This window comes from Rattus norvegicus, chromosome 9, assembly GCF_036323735.1.
Source record: "Rattus norvegicus strain BN/NHsdMcwi chromosome 9, GRCr8, whole genome shotgun sequence".
Classification (NCBI taxonomy): Eukaryota; Metazoa; Chordata; class Mammalia; order Rodentia; family Muridae; genus Rattus; species Rattus norvegicus.
This window is the reverse complement of record NC_086027.1, coordinates 3174990-3195983: the sequence shown is the minus strand read 5'-3', so window position 1 is coordinate 3195983 and position 20994 is coordinate 3174990. Positions and strand designations below refer to the sequence as shown.

The window sequence follows — 20994 nt, the reverse complement described above, 5'->3', positions numbered from 1 at the left end:
TTTATTAATAATCCAAAAGCAGGTAGAAAAAAGAGGTTTTATAATCATTGCCAAATCAAATGCAAAGAATGACTACATCCCACCATGAACTAAGAATTACAACTGTTTCCCAAAGTCTCAGGCTTCCCCTATACCCAGGCCTGTGGCCAATATAATAATAATTGTAAACTTATCATGATTTAAACTTTAATTCTTTACTTTTATACTTCAGAGTCCAAAGCTCCAAGGTCAGCTACCTGCATTTTCCTGTGAAGCTCTAATTATAAATGACATAGGCAAAACTGCCAGGCAGTGGCCAGAAAGAATCAAGGTAACCCTTAGCACACTAATTCCACTAGCGTTCTGTTCCTTGCACACAATGACTCTCATAAGAGTTCCAGTAGTTTGACTTGTTTACTAGTATATTATTTTACATATTCTATAGTTCCTTAACCAATCTGTAATATTATGTAAAACTTATTTCCTAAATTCACTAACTTTTTCCTTTCTTAGGGTCCCAATGTTGGCTCTAATTCATTTTCTCTTATTTTCTTCAAGATCTCTTTGCAAGTCAAACCTTAATCTGGAACTACAATTGTGTAGTTATTACATTTTTTCCAAGATGAGAATACACAATATGCACCAGGGCAGTTAGGGTTGTGCTGTGCTGTGCCCCTATGCATCAATTTCCAATTGTCTAAAATCATAACATCAAGGAACATCTAGTTTCACAGAATTCACCGGAGCAGAAGGAGAAAGAAGTAGGAAAGTCAGATATAATAGAATAATTGCACACACCAAGGCCAACTGATAGGCAGTCACACACAAATGAAATCTACACAGCCTTTGTCCAGGGCTCAGGTTTGGAGAAATGGAAACAACCAGTTTTTACAAAGAGCTACTGCAGGCTACTGAGATGTCTCCATCCAGGACTACTGCAGGCAGCCTCTTATTTGAGATGGTGGGTACCGTGGAGGGATGTGTCTCCTGATACTCAGGTTTCCAGAACCCACCCTACTTTACAAGGAGCTGCTGCAGGCTTCTGAGATGTCTCCATCCCGGCCTACTCCTGGCAGTCCCTGTCATTGTATGTTGTCCCCAGCATTAGCCAGAGCAATCAGACAACAAGAGGAGGTCAAAGGGATACAGATTAGAAAGGAAGAAGTCAAAATATCACTATGCAGAGGATAGGATGGTATATATGAGACACCCCAAAAGTTACACCAGAGAACTCCTAAGCCTGATAAACAATTTCAGCAAAGTGCCTGGGTATAAAATTACCTCAAACAAATCAGTAGCCTTCCTCTACACAAAAGATAAAACAAGTTGAGAAAGAAATGTGGGAAATGACACATAATAGTCTCATAATAGTCCCAAATAAAATAAAAATACCTCAGTGTGACTTTTATCCAACAAGGGAAAGATCTGTGTGACAAGAACTTCATGTTTGTGAAGAAAGAAATTGACGAAGATGTCAGAAAATGGAAAGATCTCCCATGCTCATGGCTTGGCAGGATGAAGATAGTAAAAATGGCCATTTTTCCCAAAGTGACCTACAGATTCAATGCAATCCCCATCAAAATTCCAATCCAATTATTTATAGGGTGAGACAGAACAATTTGCAAATTCATTTGGAATAACAAGTAACCCAGGATAGCTAAAACTATCCTCAACAATAAAAGAACTTCCCTGGGAATCACCATCCCTGAACTCAAGCAGTATTACAGAGCATTAGTGATAAAAACTGTATGGTATTTGTACAGAGACAGGAAGATAGACCAGTGGAATATAATTGCAGACCCAGAAATGAACCCATACACCTATGGGCACTTGATTTTTGACAAAGGAGCCAAAACCATCCAATGGAAATAAATAGCATTTTCAGCAAATGGTGCTGGCTCCACTGGAGGTCAGCATATGGAAGAGGACAAATCATCCCCTTCTTATTGCCCTGGACAAAGCTTAAGTCCAGGTGGATCAAGGACCTCTACATCAAACCAGATACACTCAAACTAATAGAAGCTTCACTCTTTCCTTTAAAGGAGAAGAAGAATCCCTATTGAAGGAATAGGGAGGCAAAGTTTAGAACAGAGCCTGGAGGAATGGCCATTCAGAGTCTACCCCATGAGTGGCCTATACATATACAGCCTTCAAACTAGATAAGGTGGATGAAGCTAAGAGGTGCAGGCTGACAGGAACTGGATATAGATGTCTCCTGAGAGGCACAGCCAGATCATGTCAAATACAGTGGAGAATGCTAGCAGCAAACCATTGAACTGAGAAGTGGACCTCAGTTGGAGGAATTACAGAAAGACTGAAAGAGTTGAAGGGACTTACAACCCCATAAGAACAACCATGTCTGCCAAGCAGAGTTCCCAGAGAATAAACCACTACCCAATCACTATACAGGGACTGTGCCATGGCTCCATCTGCATGTGTATCAGAGGATGGTCTTCCTGGGCAAAATTGGAATGAGCAGCCCTTGGTCCTGCCTAGGCTGGGAAAGTGGATGGAGGTGAAGGGAATATCTTTATAGAAGAGGGAGGGCGATGGTATTCGGACTTAATTCTGGAAAAGAAGGAAGGAATAACATTTGAATTCAAAATGAAAAATATCCAATTAAAATTCAACAACAACAAAATGGTGTTTAGAGCTTCAAATCAAAAAAGCCAGATTCAGGAAACAGAGGATTGTATGCCTATGGTTTTCTTTAAATGTGCTCAGAGCCTGGGTTTGTTCTGGGCCCAGGCTGGACCAAGCAGGTTCCTGCTGCTGACTGCTCCTCTATTCCTGTTTCCAGAGGCATCATGCAGATTAATATTGGGCCAGAGATGTGGGCAGAGCTGGGCAGAAGTGTCTTTCTGTCCTGTGGTTTCAGGATTATCTGCATTCCTGGGTGTTCAGCACTCTCCACCCCGGGATATTGGTGCAGGTTTCCCGATTGCTTTAATCTCCCTTATACCATGTTTATATGTCCTGGGAGATATTACAGAAAAATTAACGTTTATCCCATTAATTTGTTCAACACTCTCATCCACAGAGTATAATTTAGAGGTAACTATATATTTGACAGCAAGCATACACAGTGGGTAATATATGCATGATGAACCTGAAATTCACAGAGTTGGGAAAACAGTGAACAGTGACTGTGTAACTGCCTTTGAATCTCAGTCTGACTGGGAAGTGATTTAATGCCCAGTCCCCATGAGAATGTAGAGATCCATCCCTCCCTGATAGCTGTGGGACTTCAGATGTTGACACTAATGATCAATAAAGAAGGTTCTTAAGAGTGAAGAGTTTGAGATTACTCCTTTATTGACCAGAATACATCCAATTTACTTGATAGTAACCAGATGCAGGTAGTCAATATATACAGTCTATACCCTTATCAAAATAGAAAACCAAATGAACAAAACAACAACACATAAATAACAAAACTTCAAATGAATAGGAGGAAAACCAAATAACCAAAATAATCAAAACTCAACCAAACTTTAAATAGAGGAATTGCGCTAAGCATTCTTTAGCTGCTCCTTTTGCAGAATAGACTTATAGCCTGTGGCTTGCCTTGGAGACATAGTAGACAAGCAGTTACTGATGGTAGTAATCTTATCAAGAAGAGTGGAAGTAGGTCTGTTTTGTTGGAGTGGGGATATTAAGGAAAAAGCCATCCAATATTGAGTATAAATGATATTACAGACTTTGTCTCAAAGTCTTTCCAATATTGTGAACTGATCTCCATGAAACTCTTCTGGATGACCCATCAGGACAAGTACAAATTTAAATGTGCATAGTCTTTCTGGATGACCAGCAGCTCTTGATTGATGTGCATCAGCACTTCTCTGAGTCCCTCCAAAAGTGCACACTTGCTGGAGAGAGGCGAAGTGAAAGTACGGCCTATTCACTCCGAAGAAGTTAAACTAAAGGAGGAAAGTGCAGTCCACAATTGCTATGGACATTACAGATGAGATACAATAGTGGTGTATTTGCTGTGCACACTTTGTTCTCCTCCTGTAGCTCTTCTCACCAAGGGAGATCTTGTCCTGGTCTGTGTCATGTTCGAGTTTCTGCTGGAGAATTTCAGACCTAGCAGAGCAATGGAAAAAAGGTTTAGTGAGTGGTTGTCAATTCAGCTCTCCCTCTACCATCAGCTCTATTCAGTTGTACAAACCAGCATGACCTATCAGCTGAGGTCAGTCCCTGCATCCCCAAGTGTCATAGAGTACCTGGGCCTGGATTTATATCTCAGCTTTTAAAACTGCTAGAATTTGGTGTTGGGGATTTGGCTCAGTGGTAGAGCACTTGCTTAGGAAGCGCAAGGTCCTGGGTTAGGTCCCCAGCCCCCCCCCCCCAAAAAAAAGAAAAAAAACTGCTAGAATTTGAACTGTGGACTATGCACTGTACTGGAATTTAGAGAAAAATGAGCATATTTTGTCAATGGTCCAGGTATATTATATTGAATAATAACATTGTAGCTGGGTCTGAATCTGAGTTCAAGAATGGTATGAGCAACCTAGAATACCATGTGGATTCCTTCTGGAGAATATGCCCAGAATTGAGGTGAAAGTTCTGATTATGTTAGCACTGAAGGAACCTTCCTAGGTTCAATTTGTAACCACTGAATCTGCAAATACACAGAGAAGCCATCACACTTCAAATCGATGCTCACTTCACAGATCCTGTAATCACTGAGAATGTGCTCACAGCATACACAGGGAACAGTAAAGTTTATTGTGATGGACATACATAACAGCACCCCTGCAAGACTATGGTTATTGTAATGCAATTTGTGAGACGACAGAAGAGAAAATGTCCTCAGGTCTTATCAGAGAGTTAACAGGAAGAAAGAAGTACAAAATACAAAGAAATCCTGAGGATTATACATATTGTATCATGGACAAAATTCACATAAACTGTACCAGAACAATACTCTGGGTAGTTCTTTAGGTGACTGATGGGGAAAACCTTGTCAGTGTCAGCCATCCAAAAAGGATAGTTATATAGGGACAGGAAATCCAATTGGCTTCTGCCAGTCTGTGTTCCTACCTGATCTCAAAAATATCAGAATGCTTCTACAATGTTCCTCCCAAGCCACTTTCCTGGGTGATCGGTTCTTTCTGCTTCAGAATGTCCTGCATTCTTTCCTCTAATCCTTCCTTATCCTGGTCATCAGATGAGTGTACTGTCAATGGAAGCATGCATGCTTGTGTGCACACACAAACACACACACAAACACACAGACACACTAATACAAACTCGCAAACACACAAGCCATTTGTGTTTACACAATATAAACATAGTACATTGCAGTGTTTACTTTCCCTTTTAATGCTTAATATAATGATTCCCCAGGATACTCTGGAGGCATAAAAACAAATGTTGAGTGGGATATGTACATATTGGTCATAGCCTATAGACAGCTCAGTCAGTGATGTGCTGCCCTCCAATAAGCTGACATAGAATCAGGGTTCTTTCCCTATTACCACTCTGGCTTAGGAAGTTCCCAAGGCTGAGTAGTGCAGTCTTGTTTCCCAGCAAAGGATTATATATTGGTGGTGGACTAGACTCCTGTTCTTGTTCACTGTTTCAGACTTTCCCCATAGTGTGCAGCTTCTTCTAATAGGAGCTGTCTTTACCATAGCCTGAGTGACCTCATGCCCAAAGCTATGCCCCCAGAATCATAGGAAATCTCCATAACCAGGATCCATATGAACAATTTTTCTACCTATAATGTGATTGTGTCACAGATATTTGGAGTAAATAAATAAATGCTTACATGGATTATCTCACACTGAGTCATAATCCATTGAAGGGCTCCAACCTCTCATACAGTTTCCCTCCTTGGACCACTACAACCAAGATGTGCTCTAGTTGCTCTAGTTGGACACCTATTCTTTTCTCTGGGATCTCTGGGTCAACTAAAACTTCTGTTCCACTTAAAGAACATGGCTTCTCACAGGCCTTTCTGATCGTCCACTAACAGACCCGTCCGAATTTCATCATTTCTCCTAACTCCATTGAGGCTGAAATTAACTGAGAGAAAATTATGTTGATTAACAGCACTTGCAGAATGCTACACAGATAACATAGGGGAGGGCTTTAGATTATCTGTGCACCTAAAGGGGCTCCTGAAACTGCCCTGTTCTTGCACCACAGCATAGCTATGGGACTTTTGCTGGATGACGATACAACTCCAAGCAACTCAAAATCTCAATGAATAAAATCCAAGCCAAACTCCCAGGGGAAGCTGTAGTGTGCCAAGGTAGCTGGAAAGAAATGGTAGCAGGCCATGTGGAAAGCAACCTTGGAGAAGACACAGTGAGTGACACAATCTTCCAGTGGGCTTTCACCATTCACAAAGAACAGAGAAGGACCATAAATCGATGGATTTTATAAAGCAGCCCCCCTTACCTCCCTGTACTCCTTTCCTTTGATGTGCTCCAAAGGATTTCGATGCAGATCAGTCATTTTTCCCTAATCACTTGAAAATCTAAGTTTACAAGTGTTTTGGGTTTTTTTGCTGTACAGAGGTAGGTGGAGATTCCAAGTGATTGGGGTGCTATATTTGATATTCATGGATGCAACGTGAACTCTTAGATTCTTTTTCTCATGAAACATGGCAATAGAGACTCACCTGGCAATTATGAACAGGGAAACACACACACACACACACACACACACACACACACACACACACAAACAAACAAAAGAACCCATACTAGAAAAACTTGAAAAATCTTCCAGAATCAAAATGTGAATGCTTCACTGCTTCTTTAAAAGGGGAACAAGAATACCCTTGGCAGGGAATAGAGAGGCAAAGATTAAAACAGACACAGAAGGGACAACCATTCAGAGCCTGCCCCACATGTGGCCCATACATATACAGCCATCCAATTAGACAAGATGGATGAAGCAAAGAAGTGCAGGCTGACAGGAGCCGGATGTAGATCGCTCCTGAGAGACACAGCCAGAAAATAGCAAATACAGAGGCGAATGCCAGCAGCAAACCACTGAACTGAGAACGGGACCCCCATTGAAGGAATCAGAGAAAGAACTGGAAGAGCTTGAAGGAGCTCGAGACCCCTTATGAACAACAATGCCAAGCAACCAGAGCTTCCAGGGACTAAGCCACTACCTAAAGACTATACATGGATTGACCCTGGACTCTGACCTCATAGGTAGCAATGAATATCCTAGTAAGATCACCAGTGGAAGGGGAAGCCCTTGGTCCTGCTAAGACTGAAGCCCCAGTGAACGTGATTGTTGGGGGGAGGGCGGCAATGGGGGGAGGATGGAGAGGGGAACACCTATAAAGAAGGGGAGGGAGAGGGATTAGGGGGATGTTTGCCCTGAAACTGGGAAAGGGAATAACACTGGAAATGTAAATGAGAAATACTCAAGTTAATAAAAAAAAAAAAAACCTTCCAGAATTAAACCCACAACATGAGCATAAATATGCTGAGCTACAGCTGGTACACACACACACACACACACACACACACACACACACACACACACACATATATACACACTCACTCACACACACAGAGTCACATCTACACACACTCACTAACACACACACATATACACCCACTCACACACACACACTCACACACACATACACCCACTCACACACACACACAAACACACACATACTCTATCACACACACATACAGACACACACACAAACAAGCACAGACAGACACACACACACACACACACACACACACACACACTAAAAATCACAAGTCGGCAGAAAACAATGAAGATGCCATGATGCTGGAGGAACAACATAGTATAGACTATTCAAAGCAGGTATTTTAAGAGAGAATCACTACTCAGCCATTTTTCCCGAGAGGAACAAAAAGGCCTAGATAGCACTCTTCTTGATGAGAATGGGGGTAGATAACTTTGTTCTTGAAGTCTCAAATCTCTCGTGCCAATTGTCAGGATTTGAGAACCCCTTTCCACATCCCTGCTTTTCCAAGCATCTACAGAGTATAATGTCAGGATATGAACTCTCCAGCAACACTCGAACAAATCAGGACTGACATGCTGCTCCTCAGGCTCTGTCAGGTACCCATGATTCAGGAAGCATGAAGAGATGGTCTCGATATACAGGGAAAATGGGGGAGAAAGAACAAATCCACCAAAAATGACAATGAGAACCATTTCTTTGGCATTTCCACCAGGCTCTCCTCCTTCTAAACTACTTGTTCCTGGAGTCTCACACGACCCCTGTAATGAAAATGGGCTCTGGGCTTTTGCTTCATCCCTCAAAGCCCTGTTCTAGTCTAAAGAGGGGCTCCCACATAGCACCCTCCACACATAATGACATGTAGTGCTGTGCTGTGTGATCAACCTATCTCCCTTAATAAACTGCAGATTCTCAACGAGCAGGAGAATTTGCTTTCCAAACATGCTGTTTCCTGAAAAAGGGCTCTCTCCACAGAAAGCCTTGTAAACCATCACATAAATAAACACTTGGATGAGACCTAGGACAGGACATGGATCAGTCAATAGACAGTTACATTGGTCTGTCTATGTTTATGGTAAGACATGAGGACAGCCTGATCCTAAGGCCTAACCCTACCTGCTGTTGCTTGGCTCTGGGGTCACATATGTTCATTCCGGTCTCTTCACAGAACCTCTTTGCCTCCACTGAGGATGCTGGCAGTTCAGTCTGCTCCACCAGCAGTTCTCTCTTCTCATTCAGCAAAATCTGTATTTTGTTCTTCAATTGAGCTTGTTCACGCAGGAGCTGGGAGTGCCTGATGCTGAACCACAAACAAAAAATGGTAAATCCCAGCCAGCTTCTATTTGCCTCTCACTCTTGCAAGTACAATCATCCCTTCAAGGGTCCTCATCCCTAGACATCCGCAGAATAGAGCCACACTATACAAGTTAGCACCAATTAGAGGAGGTCAAATCCAGAGGACACATTCCACATGAATCAAAGTACTTCTGAAAATCCTGACACTAAGACAGTTTATATAAATCAAGGAAGAAGAGATGGTCCATATGGGTGCTTATATGTTCATGGCATGCTAAAACCATCTTCACGTACTGGGGAAAGCCCCTCTGAGGAGTAGTTGAAGACCCAATAGCTATACAATCGTTCCATGTGTTTCTCATGGATCATACATCTTTAAATCTCCTGTCAGAGTCCTAGAGGTTCAGAGTTGATTGATATTCCCATCATGGTGCAAACCTTTTCTATCTAGAGGATCCTTAATGGGGAGAATAACAATTGGAGGGTCTTCTACACCCTTCACATGTAGGACAACTGAGTCCGAGAGCTACAAATCCGAGACCCTTGCCAGGAGGCAGGCTTCTGAATGTTAAGAGTCCGACACTATACAACCAGAGCTCGGATTTTGGTTCAAAGTCATACAGGACAGAAGCATTCCCTGCCTAGTGCTGGGCTCTCATCTCTGTCAGCGACTCACCAGTAGGAACTGTTCACTTGTATGAGCTCCTTGTACCTCTCCATGGCATCACTTATTGAGTTGGTCATCATTTGCATAGCCATCATTCTCATCTCATGTTCGGATTGAAGTATTGGCAATTCGACATCCAGCCTGGGTTAGTTCATGGCCAAAGGAACAAATAACGTTTTGAACTCACGATTTCAGAATTAGGTGAAATGTAAATAAAAAAATACAATAAAAAATTTCATATTCAAGGAATGGTGGAAGGGAAGAATGTGGCAACCTCAAAAACCAGACCAAAACCCAACAGTGAGACTCAATCCACAGAAAATATTTCCATGTAAATAAGCAAACATTTGTTTTGAAATAAGGACTCCTTGGAATCCTGGGAGATATGGTTCTGCAAAGACTCACTATATAGGAGTGGGCAGAGCCTGAGAGCTGCCTTTTGGGAATAACAACTGTCAAGACCACAGTGACCATTTCTAGGTCACAATAAACAATCCCTGGATAGTTAAAAAAAAAAAGGTCAAAGCGGTAAAACAAATTAGATGAAGTCAGACTGTTCTCTCGATTACTTAAACTCGGTATATACCACATACTTGCTCCTTTGAAGTAGTTGTACTGATTAAACTTATTATCCTGGGCACAGGACAACAGAGTCATGGTACCAATTGGAGGGACCTGACCTTTAAGAGCTGGCCAGGTGAGCATGATGGAATTGACTAGTTCAGGAAGAAGATTCCTCCAGTCTGTGCCACAGCTTTGGGCCCAAGAGAAAGTTGTGATGACATTTCTCTTGTATTGAAAGCAGGTATACTCAATCCTTGGTTTCTATCGTTACATGAATTCTCAGAGGGCATAACTAAGTTTGACAGGGAAGAGGATTTATAGCACCTCCTCCCCTCAGGAGAGTCCTGGGTGCCACCAAGGTATACAGAAGGAGCAAAGTGCTCTGTTGATCAATGTGGGCCTCCACGTACTCATCACTATCATGACCTGCAAACTGATGATCAAACAAATCCTCAGACCCCATCAAAGGTCCCAGACGTCCTGATCCTGAGTAAAACACCAACAAATACATCCACATATATACATACCAACCCATATCCAAACACATTTAGAATGCCAACTACATGCATGGAGGTGCCATAGAATCAGTGTATAATGAACAAATTCAGAGGAAAGAGTGATGACGTGCAGGCATTTCATTCACACACACAGTTGCAGCAAGTGTGACCAGGTCCTTCCAGCTGCTGACAGAACCAATGCCTCTCCAACCACCTCAGGCTAAACTACAAAAAGGTTAACCCTAAACACACACAGCACCTAGCTTATCTCACAAGCCAATGCATGCCAAATCTCCTTAAAATCCAGGATGAGAGGTGAAACTCTCTCATGCTATGAGGAAATCTCGGGTTAGCAGAGAGAAAGCACAAGACAGTGAACAGGTTACTGGGCATAATGACTACCTGTGGTCCCAATCATCATAGATATAAAGGTCCAGGATTTGATAAAGTTCATCCCTCTCGAATTGACACTTCTGGATTTCAAATTTGAGTTCCTCCAGTTCCTTTAGACACTCCTCTTGCTTACTGATGACAGTTTGGGATGATGCCTTCCTACCAAAACCTGTAGATAGATAAACCCAAGTGAAGTTGCATATTTGATGGCCCATGGGCAGAAAAGATCATTCTGAATCCCAAAAGGAGGTTGAGAAAGGGGAAATGGTTGAGACTGGGTGAATCCCTGAAAGAGCAGAAAAGCTTTCTTGAAGGTGGATTCTTAAGCTATGTCCCCCTTTCCAACCTCTAATGCCATACACGTGCCACACTCACTATTACAGGACCCCTCACCCTGAACAGTATAACCTGACTGATACATAAACATCTGGGACATTGTTATCTGATATCAGATGTGGTGCAGTTAATCCTGGAGTTCATAATGCTTAGCACCATCAAGCTATAATAATGTGTGTTGCAGCCCAAAGTGTCTGAGAACTCAATTCATGACTAGGGGTGCATCCTTCCTTGTTCTCGCCATCAGACACTTATGTAACCTACAGTAATCTAGAGGATGAAGTGCTTCAACTCCCAACCATGGATGGTCACATTGTTAATCTCACAGTGCCTCCTCCTGCCCTTCATTGACATTCACATTTAAAAAGCTTCAAGAAAAGACACTGAAAGCTTACCACTTTATGGCTTTCTCTCAAATTAAATATTAGGAACTCCTGACTCTTGGTTTGTCTTTGAGAAATCCCAAGGTTCCTGCTTGTAAGGCCTATTCGTAGAAGGCACATCTCAAACCTACCTCCTGAGGATACTCCTCCCTCTGCCCAGGACTCACCAAGCCTTCCCCAGAATGATTTCCTCCTTCCTGTTTCACTAGAGAGGGGGTCATCTTCCTTCTCCCTTGGTGTGGTCTCTCCTTGATCTCCACTTTCCTTGCGAAATTGCCTGAGCAGCTGGCGAAACATGCCTGCTTGTGAGCCCAAAGGGAACTGAAGGAATATCCCAAAGGCAGTTGGTGTCACCACAACACTGGTGACATCACAGAAGATTCTAGGGATCTCTTAGATACAATAGATTATCCAGTGAAGGGCTTGCTGATGATGTTACTGGAAAGTTCTATGGCCTACCTACTAACCAGCTTTCCCCACACTTATGAATTTCTGTGGGGACTCTTTCCTCCAGTCTCTCATGTGTCACTGGGAATACCATTTGGCAACCTGTATTTCAAAGCTAGATATTTCTCTCTGTTTCATTAGAAGTCAACAATGCTTTTGCTGGGGAGAGTTGCTTACAACCCTGAATTGGAGAACAGATTTTCCTTAGCACCCAAATCTCTAGGGACCAAGGAGGAGGGAGATTTTTCTTAAAAGTAAATCTACTACTCGAGACAATGCATGTGACACCATTTCGATTCCTAAGCTTTTCCCTTTTTCTGAAGGCCAATATATTTCTTCTAGACCTCTGAGTGTATAAAACCTGGAAATATTTGCTTACTGTGCAGTCCTTGACAGCCGACATTGTTTCCATTTACATATCCATGTATTTCACAAAATCAATGGTCTATAATCCTATTTTTTGCAATAAAAACTCCTTTTCCTTGGGAACATAGGGATCAACTACAGGGCATATATAAAATAATAAATTTCTGTTCCTTTTATATATTATGTAGGACATCCTCCTTTTCTCAAATATAACAAGACAATTAAATTGGACATCATTGAGCAAATGTCAACTTGGACCTTGTGTTACTACATTGTAACTACATAGCCATCACTTGTCCAATATCATTCTTCCTGAATAGCCAAGTCTAGGCATGAGAATATTGGGGGCTGCACCATGATCTTTTCCTTCCAGCAAACATAAGAATCAGGAGGAGGGAAGGGAGTGGAATGGCCTGAGTTCAGGTTGAACTTCAATTTTAATGGGTCCATAAGTTCAGGAGGGAGTCCATTTGTCAGTGTGATATATGGATTCTGTCTTCTTATCCTAGGTGTTATAATTCCACCTGAATGTGTGCTATAATGCCACCCAACCCCACAGATGTAAGAGTAAAAATCATGTATGACCTTTCTGGGAAGAACTCTGCCTTTTCCTACCATCTGGAGTTATACAACATCACTATACAAAGCTCAGAAGAGAGGGGTGCAGATGTGCACCCCTTAGAAGTTGAGGATCTTTTCTTCTGATTAAGGCACTTGTTTTTCCTATGTAATTTTTCCCTTGCTCTTTTACTAATGGTGGCTGACTTCTTTCCTGGCCTGAGGTAAACTGGAGTCCAATCTTTTGGATTACCGAACCTTCTATTTTTGAGATGACAGGCCCACCAAGGGTCCTACTGCGTACAGAAGGTATGAATAAGTCTCAGGGGCTGGAGTAAGTTAAAAACGTCTGTGACAACAAAGAACTGATTAAGAAAACAAGAGACCAGCTGCTCATCAAGCTCACAGTTGTAGGATAGTAAGAAAATGTGAATAGGGCATCAGGTGAAAAGATAAATTAATTAGGAGGTCATAGGCCTAGAAGGGTTATCCTTTGCTCTGAGTGGAGCTGCCATTCTTTCTGCCATTCCTCGCCCTCTGCCACAGGACCAGAGACTTCCCCAACTAACTGGCTGGCCTTGCTCAAAGACCTGGCAGGGCTTCTCCCTGTAGAATAGGACATGTAGAGTCCATGAGGACTCACCAAGAGGTCTCCTCCACACAGGTTCCTTGCTGTCAAAGGGAAATGTTCCTGCAGAATCCTGCCATGGCAGCAGGAATTTCAACCTGGCTGCTCTTGGTTCAGCTCACTGGATGCAGGCCTGAGGCCCAAGGGTATCTGGGGAAAGAAGCAGCAGGCACTACCTCACAGCTCTCTTGCAACTGCTAGGACTGTGATGGGATTTTTGTTTCTTTGTGTGTTTATCAGAAATACCTACAAAGCTGATTAAAGTTGTAACATGCCTTCATACCCAGCATGCAGAATGTTTTTAAATCATTGTTGTTCCTGTTTTATGTTTGGATTTTGTTTTTTCATCCCCTCAGGAAATTTCCCTGTGCTTAGAATGTTAAGCACATGGTCGGGAGGGATCGATTATTCAAGTTAGGCAAAGCTTTTGTTCTCACCATCCACTCCACAGATGATGCCATTACTTACTTTGAAATAAGAAAACAGTCATAGAGAAGTAAATTAACCTGTAAGCTATCACAGAAGAAACACATCATGATTGTGGAATGGCACCCCAGTATTTTGTATTTCCTAAGTTATTTTTATTTTAAACTTTTTTATTGGATTTTTTGGGTACAGTTCATTTTTTTTTAAATCCTTAAAGGTATATTTTATTCCTCTCATCCCATTTACAAGGTGGAATTTCACCTGTGATTGTTAGTCCAGATAGTTTGGTCAATGGCTTAGATATCACCTTGGCCTAGTTTCCTTGGCATAAGCTGTGTTAGAAGCAGGCTCAAAGGTTCAGGACTCAACAAATAATGAATTCCACTACATCTGGATACCTAGCCTCACACCCAGGAAGGGACTGTATTTCCATTCACTATTTAAAAAAAAAGATGCAGTTCATTAACATGTAAAAAATTTCTCACGTAAATTAAAGTGTTTACCATAGTCATACAGTTCTTCAAATACCTGGCATTCATCTTTTTCCAAATCCTAAAATTTCTTTCTTATTCACATTTCTTTTTTTGATTATTTCTTAGTATTATTATCATTTTTTAAAATTTTAGTTTTTTAATAGATGTATATTTTTTATTCAAACGTTATTCCCTTTCCCCGCTTTTGGTCCATAAACCACCCTGCTGTGCCCTCTCCCATATGTATGGTTCCCCAATACACGCCACTTAGAAACCCCTTCCTGGACATTCCCCTGCACTGAGGGTCCCACCTTGTTAAGAACAAGGGCTTCCCCTTCCACAGGTTCCCCAACAAGACTATTCTCTCCTACATATGCAGTTGGACCCCTGGGTCAGTCCATGTGTAGTCTTTTGCTAGTGGTTTATTTGGTTGGCATTGCTGTTCTTATGGAGTTGCAAGCCCTTCAGCTCTTTGAATCCTTCCTCTAATTCCCATAAACGGCGTCCTGTTCTCAGTTCAGTAGTTTACTGCTAGCACTGACCTCTTTATTTAACATGCCCTGGATGTGTCTCTCAGGGGAGATGTATATCTGGTCCCTTTCAGTAAGCACTTTTTAGCTTCATCAATCTTACCTAGTTTTGGTGGCTGTATATATAGGGGCCACACGTGGGGCAGGCTCTGAATGGCTGTTCCTTCAGTCTCTGCTTTAGATTTGGCCTCCATATCCCCTCCTATGGATATTTTTGTTCCCCATTTTAAGAAGGAGTGGGAGCATCTGCACTTTGGTCATCCTTCTTCTTGAGTTTCCTGAGATCTGTAGATTGCATCCTGGATAATTCGAGGTTTTGGTCAATATCCACTTATCAATGAGTGCATACTGTCAACGACGGGTGCTGAGTACCTGGAAGAGAATGGGGGACAAGAGACACGAAGAAAGACTCCAAGACAAGTGTTTGATCAAGGTGACAATTTTATTTTTCCCCAAGGCTGAATTTGTACCATAAAATGGGTAACAGAGAGAGGGGGGAAGTAGAAACATTTACCCATGCCAAGGACACAATATTCCTGTGCTCAGGGAATCGGCTGATGTTGACGGGTTGACAGAAAGGTTACAGGTTTGTCATATCTATTAGTCAGCAGGATGTTGGTTTTTCAGAAAGGTTACAGGTCATGACATTGGGTATCTTAACATCACACGTTATCATATGATTATTCATCTTGACCACCACATTTGTATTAGTCTTCTACAGCTGGCTGGGGATTTTCCATGAACCCACTGATACTTAATGCTAACCATAGTAATAACATCAATAATGGAGGGCTTCAAGGCCATCGCTCCCAACAGCATACCAAGTGTGTTTTTCTGTGATTGGATTACCTCACTGTGGATGATATTTTCTAGTTCTTTCTATTTGCCTATGAATTGAACGTAGTCATTGTTTTTGATAGCTGAGTGGTACTCCATTGTGTAGATGTACCACATTTTTCGAATCCACACCTCATACATATCTCACACACACCACATGCACTCTCCTGTCACGCACACACACACTCTTCACACACACCTCACACATCTCACACACACCACATGCACTCTCCTGTCACGCACACACACAGTCTTCATACACACCTCACACATATCTCACACACACCACATGCACTCTCCTGTCACGCACACACACACTCTTCATACACACCTCATACATATCTCACACACACCACATGCACTCTCCTGTCACGCACACACACACTCTTCATACACACCTCATACATATCTCACACACAACACATGCACTCTCCTGTCACGCACACACACACTCTTCATACACACCTCATACATATCTCACACACAACACATGCACTCTCCTGTCACGCACACACACAATCTTCATACACAGCTCACACATATCTCACACACACCACATGTACTCTCCTGTCACACACACACACAGTCTTCACACACACCTCATACATATCTGACACACACCACATGCACTCTCCTGTCACGCACACACACACTCTTCATACACACCTCATACACATCTCACACACACCACATGCACTCTCCTGTCACGCACACACACAATCTTCATACACACCTCATACATATCTCACACACACCACATGCACTCTCCTGTCACGCACACACACACTCTTCATACACACCTCACACATATCTCACACACAGCACATGCACTCTCCTGTCACGCACACACACACTCTTCATACACACCTCATACATATCTCACACACAACACATGCACTCTCCTGTCACGCACACACACACTCTTCATACACACCTCATACATATCTCACACACAACACATGCACTCTCCTGTCACGCACACACACAATCTTCATACACAGCTCACACATATCTCACACACACCACATGTACTCTCCTGTCACACACACACACAGTCTTCACACACACCTCATACATATCTGACACACACCACATGCACTCTCCTGTCACGCACACACACACTCTTCATACACACCTCATACACATCTCACACACACCACATGCACTCTCCTGTCACGCACACACACAGTCTTCACACACACCTCATACATATCTCACACACAGCACATGCACTCTCCTGTCACGCACACACACACTCTTCATACACACCTCATACACATCTCACACACACCACATGCACTCTCCTGTCACACACACACACAGTCTTCATACACACCTCACACATATCTCACACAAACCACATGCACTCTCCTGTCACGCACACACACACTCTTCATACACACTTCACACATATCTCACACACAGCACATGCACTCTCCTGTCACGCACACACACAGTCTCACACACACCTCACACATATCTCACACACAGCACATGCACTCTCCTGTCACGCACACACACAGTCTTCATACATACTTCACACATATCTCACACACAGCACATGCACTCTCCTGTCACGCACACACACAGTCTCACACACACCTCACACATATCTCACACACAGCACATGCACTCTCCTGTCACGCACACACACAGTCTTCACACACACCTCATACATATCTCACACACAGCACATGCACTCTCCTGTCACGCACACACACACTCTTCATACACACCTCATACATATCTCACACACACCACATGCATTCTCCTGTCACGCACACACACACTCTTCACACACACCTCACACATCTCACACACACCACATGCACTCTCCTGTCACGCACACACACAGTCTCACACACACCTCACGTTCTCTCCTCACTCATTCTCACATGCTCTCCCCATGCTCTCTCCCTGGCTCTCACGTTTGTTCTCAGACTCGCTCTCTCATTAGCTCCCTCATTCACTATCACGTTCTCTCTCCACTCACTCTTCACGTGCTCTTCTCATGCTCTCTCATTTGCTCTCACATTTGTTCTTACATTCGCTCTGTCATTTACTCTCTCATTCACTCCCTCATGCTCTCTCTCATTTACTCTTCACATGTTCTGTAGCCTTTCTCTTGCCCCAGTTCTTTATTAATAATTCAAAAGGGGGTAGAAAAAAGACATTTTCTAATCATTGCCAAATCAAATGCAAAGAATGACTACATCCCACCAAGATCTAAGACTTACCACTGTTTCCCAAAGTCTCAGGCTTTCCCTATACGTAGGCCTGTGGGCAATATAATAATAATTGTAAACTTATCATGATTTAAACTTTAACTCTTTACTTTTATACTTCAGAGTCCAAATCTCTGAGGTCAGTTACTTGCATTTTCCTGTGACACTCTAATGATAAATGACATAGGCAAAGATGCCAGGCAGTGGCCAGAAAGAATCAAGGTAACCCATAGGACAGTAATTCCACTAGCTTTCTGTTCCTTGCACACAATGACTCTCATAAGAGTTCCAGTAGTTTGACTTAGTTTACTAGTATATTATTTTATATAATCTATACTTCCTTATCCAGTAACCAGTCTGAAATATTATGTAAAACTTATTTCCTAACGTCAATAGCTTTTTCCTTTCTTAGGGTCTCAATGCTGGTTCTAATTCTTTTTCTAATAATTTCTTCAAGCTTTCTTTGCCAGTCAAACCTTAATCTGGAACTACAATTTTGCAATTATTACATTTTTTCCAAGATGAGAATACACAGTATGCACCAGGGCAGTTAGGGTTGTGCTGTGCTATTCCCCTATGCATCAATTTCCAATTTTCTAAGGATCATAGCATCAAGGAACACCTAGTTTCACAGAATTCACCAGAGCAGAAGGAGAAAGAAGTAGGAAAGTCAGACATAATAGAATAATTGTGCACACCAAGGCCAACTGATAGGCAGTCACACATAAATGAAATCTATAAAGCCGTTGTCCAGGGCTAAGGTTTGGAGAAATCAAAACAACCAGTTTTTACAAAGAGATACTGCGGGCTAGTGAGATGTCTCCATCCCGGCCTACTGCAGACAGCCTCTTATTTCAGATGGTGGGTCCCGTGGAGGGATGTGTCTCCTGATACTCAGGTTTCCAGAACCCACCCTACTTTACAAGGAGCTGCTGCAGGCTTCTGAGATGTCTCCATCCCTGCCTACTGCTGGCAGTCCCTGTCATTGTATGTTGTCCCCAGCATTAGCCAGAGCAATAAGACAACAAGAGGAGGTCAAAGGGATACAGATTAGAAAGGAAGAAGTCAAAATATCAGTATTGCCAAAGATATGATAGTATACTTGAGACACCCCGAAAGTTAAACCAAAGAACTCCTAAGCCTGATGAACAACTTCAGCAAAGTGGTTGGGTATAAAATTAACTCAAACAAATCAGTACCCTTCTACTACACAAAAGATAAACAAGCTGAGAAAGAAATTAGGGAAATGACACCTTTCATAATAGTCCCAAATAATATAAAAATACCTCAGTGTGACTTTCATCAAGCAAGTGAAAGATCTGTGTGACAAGAACGTCAAGTGTCTGAAGAAAGAAATTGACGAAGATCTCAGAAAATGGAAAGATCTCCCATGCTCATGGCTTGGCAGGATGAAGGGAGTAAAAATGGCCATTCTTCCAAAAGTGACCTACAGATTCAATGCAATCCCCATCAAAGTTCCAATCCAATTCTTCATAGGGTTAGACAGAACAATTTGCAAATTCAGTTGGAATAACAAAACTAAAGCTAAACCAAAGCTAAAACTATCCTCAACAATAAAAGGACTGTCCTGGTAATCATTATCCCTGAACTCAAGCTGTATTACGGAGCATTAGTGATAAAAACTGTATGGTATTGGTACAGAGTCAGGAAGATAGACCAGTGGAATAGAATTGCAGACGCAGAAATTAACCCGAACACATATGGTCACTTGATTTTTGACAAAGGATACAAAACCATCCAGTGGAGAAAAGATAGCATTTTCACCATTTCACTGGAGGTCAGCATATGGAAGAGGACAAATCATCCCCTTCTTATTGCCCTGGACAAAGCTTAAGCACAGGTGGATCAAGGACCTCTACATCAAACCAGATACACTCAAACTAATAGAAGCAAAAGTGGGGAAGAATCTTGAACACATGGACACTGGAAAATTTTCCTGAACAAAACACGAATTGTTTATGCTCTAAGATCAAGAGTAGACGAATGGGACCTCATGAAGCTACAAAGCTCCTGTAAGGCAAAGGACACTGTGTTTAGGACAAAACAGCAACCAACACATTGTGAAAAGTCCTTTACCAATCCTACAACTTATAAAAGGCTACTATCCAAAATATACAAAGAACATGTGAAGTTGGACTGTAGGGAGTCTAATAACCCTATTAAAAATTGCGGTTCAGAGCAAAACAAAGAATTCACAGCGGAGGAACATGGAACGGCTGAGAAACACCTAAAGAAATGTTCAACATCTTTATTTATAAGGGAAATGCCAATAAAAAAAACCCCTGAGATTCTCCATCACACCGGTCTGAATGGCTAATATCAAACACTCAGGCAACAGAAGATGCTGGAGCGATGTGAGAAAGAGGAACACTCCTCCATTGTCGGTGAGATTGCAGCCTGGTACAAGCATTCTGGATGTCAGTCTGGAGGTTCCTCAGAAATTTAGACATTGCACTAGCTGAGGACACAGCTATACCTCTCTTGCACATATACCCAAAAGATGCTCCAACATACAACAAGGCACACACTCCACTATGTTCGTAGCAGCCTTATTTATAATCATCAGAAAATGAAAAGATCCCAGATGCCCTTCAACAGAGGAATAGAAACAGAAAGTATGGTACATGTACACAATGGAGTACTACAGAGATATCAAAAACAATGACTTCATGAAATTCATAGGCAAAGAGAATGAACTAGAGAATATCATCCTGAGTGAGGTAACCCAATCACAGAAACACACACATTGTATTCACTCATTGATAAGTGGATATTAGCCCAAATGCTCAAATTACCCAAGATGCACAGACAACATGAAACTCAAGAAGGATGACCAAAATGCTGATGCTTCACTCCTTCTTTCAAAGGGGAAGGAGAATACCCATAGGAGG

General features: G+C 42.2%; 1 protein-coding gene and 1 long non-coding RNA gene across 8 annotated transcripts in view; one reads left to right on the top strand and one right to left on the bottom strand.

Annotated features, from left to right (window-relative positions):
* Spetex2l2 (Spetex-2 protein like 2) overlaps positions 1-12627 on the bottom strand; it is a 70036-nt gene extending 57409 nt beyond the window's left edge. Inside the window, exons 1-5 of one of the 7 annotated variants that reach the window (XM_006244279.5) lie at positions 11760-12323; positions 10883-11042; positions 9429-9560; positions 8573-8756; positions 3271-4065 (exon numbers count right to left, since the gene is read on the bottom strand). In XM_006244279.5, coding sequence (XP_006244341.1) covers positions 4060-4065; positions 8573-8756; positions 9429-9560; positions 10883-11042; positions 11760-11889 — 612 coding nt within the window. In that variant the 5' untranslated portion in view covers positions 11890-12323 and the 3' untranslated portion in view covers positions 3271-4059. Of the gene's footprint in view, positions 1-3270; positions 4066-8572; positions 8757-9428; positions 9561-10882; positions 11043-11723 lie in introns of those variants that run through there. The other 6 variants (XM_039084378.2, XM_063267820.1, XM_063267821.1 and 3 more) reach the window with 6 other exon arrangements.
* LOC134480315 (uncharacterized) overlaps positions 1-20994 on the top strand; it is an 89022-nt gene that overhangs the window by 53450 nt on the left and 14578 nt on the right. The window lies entirely within an intron of this gene.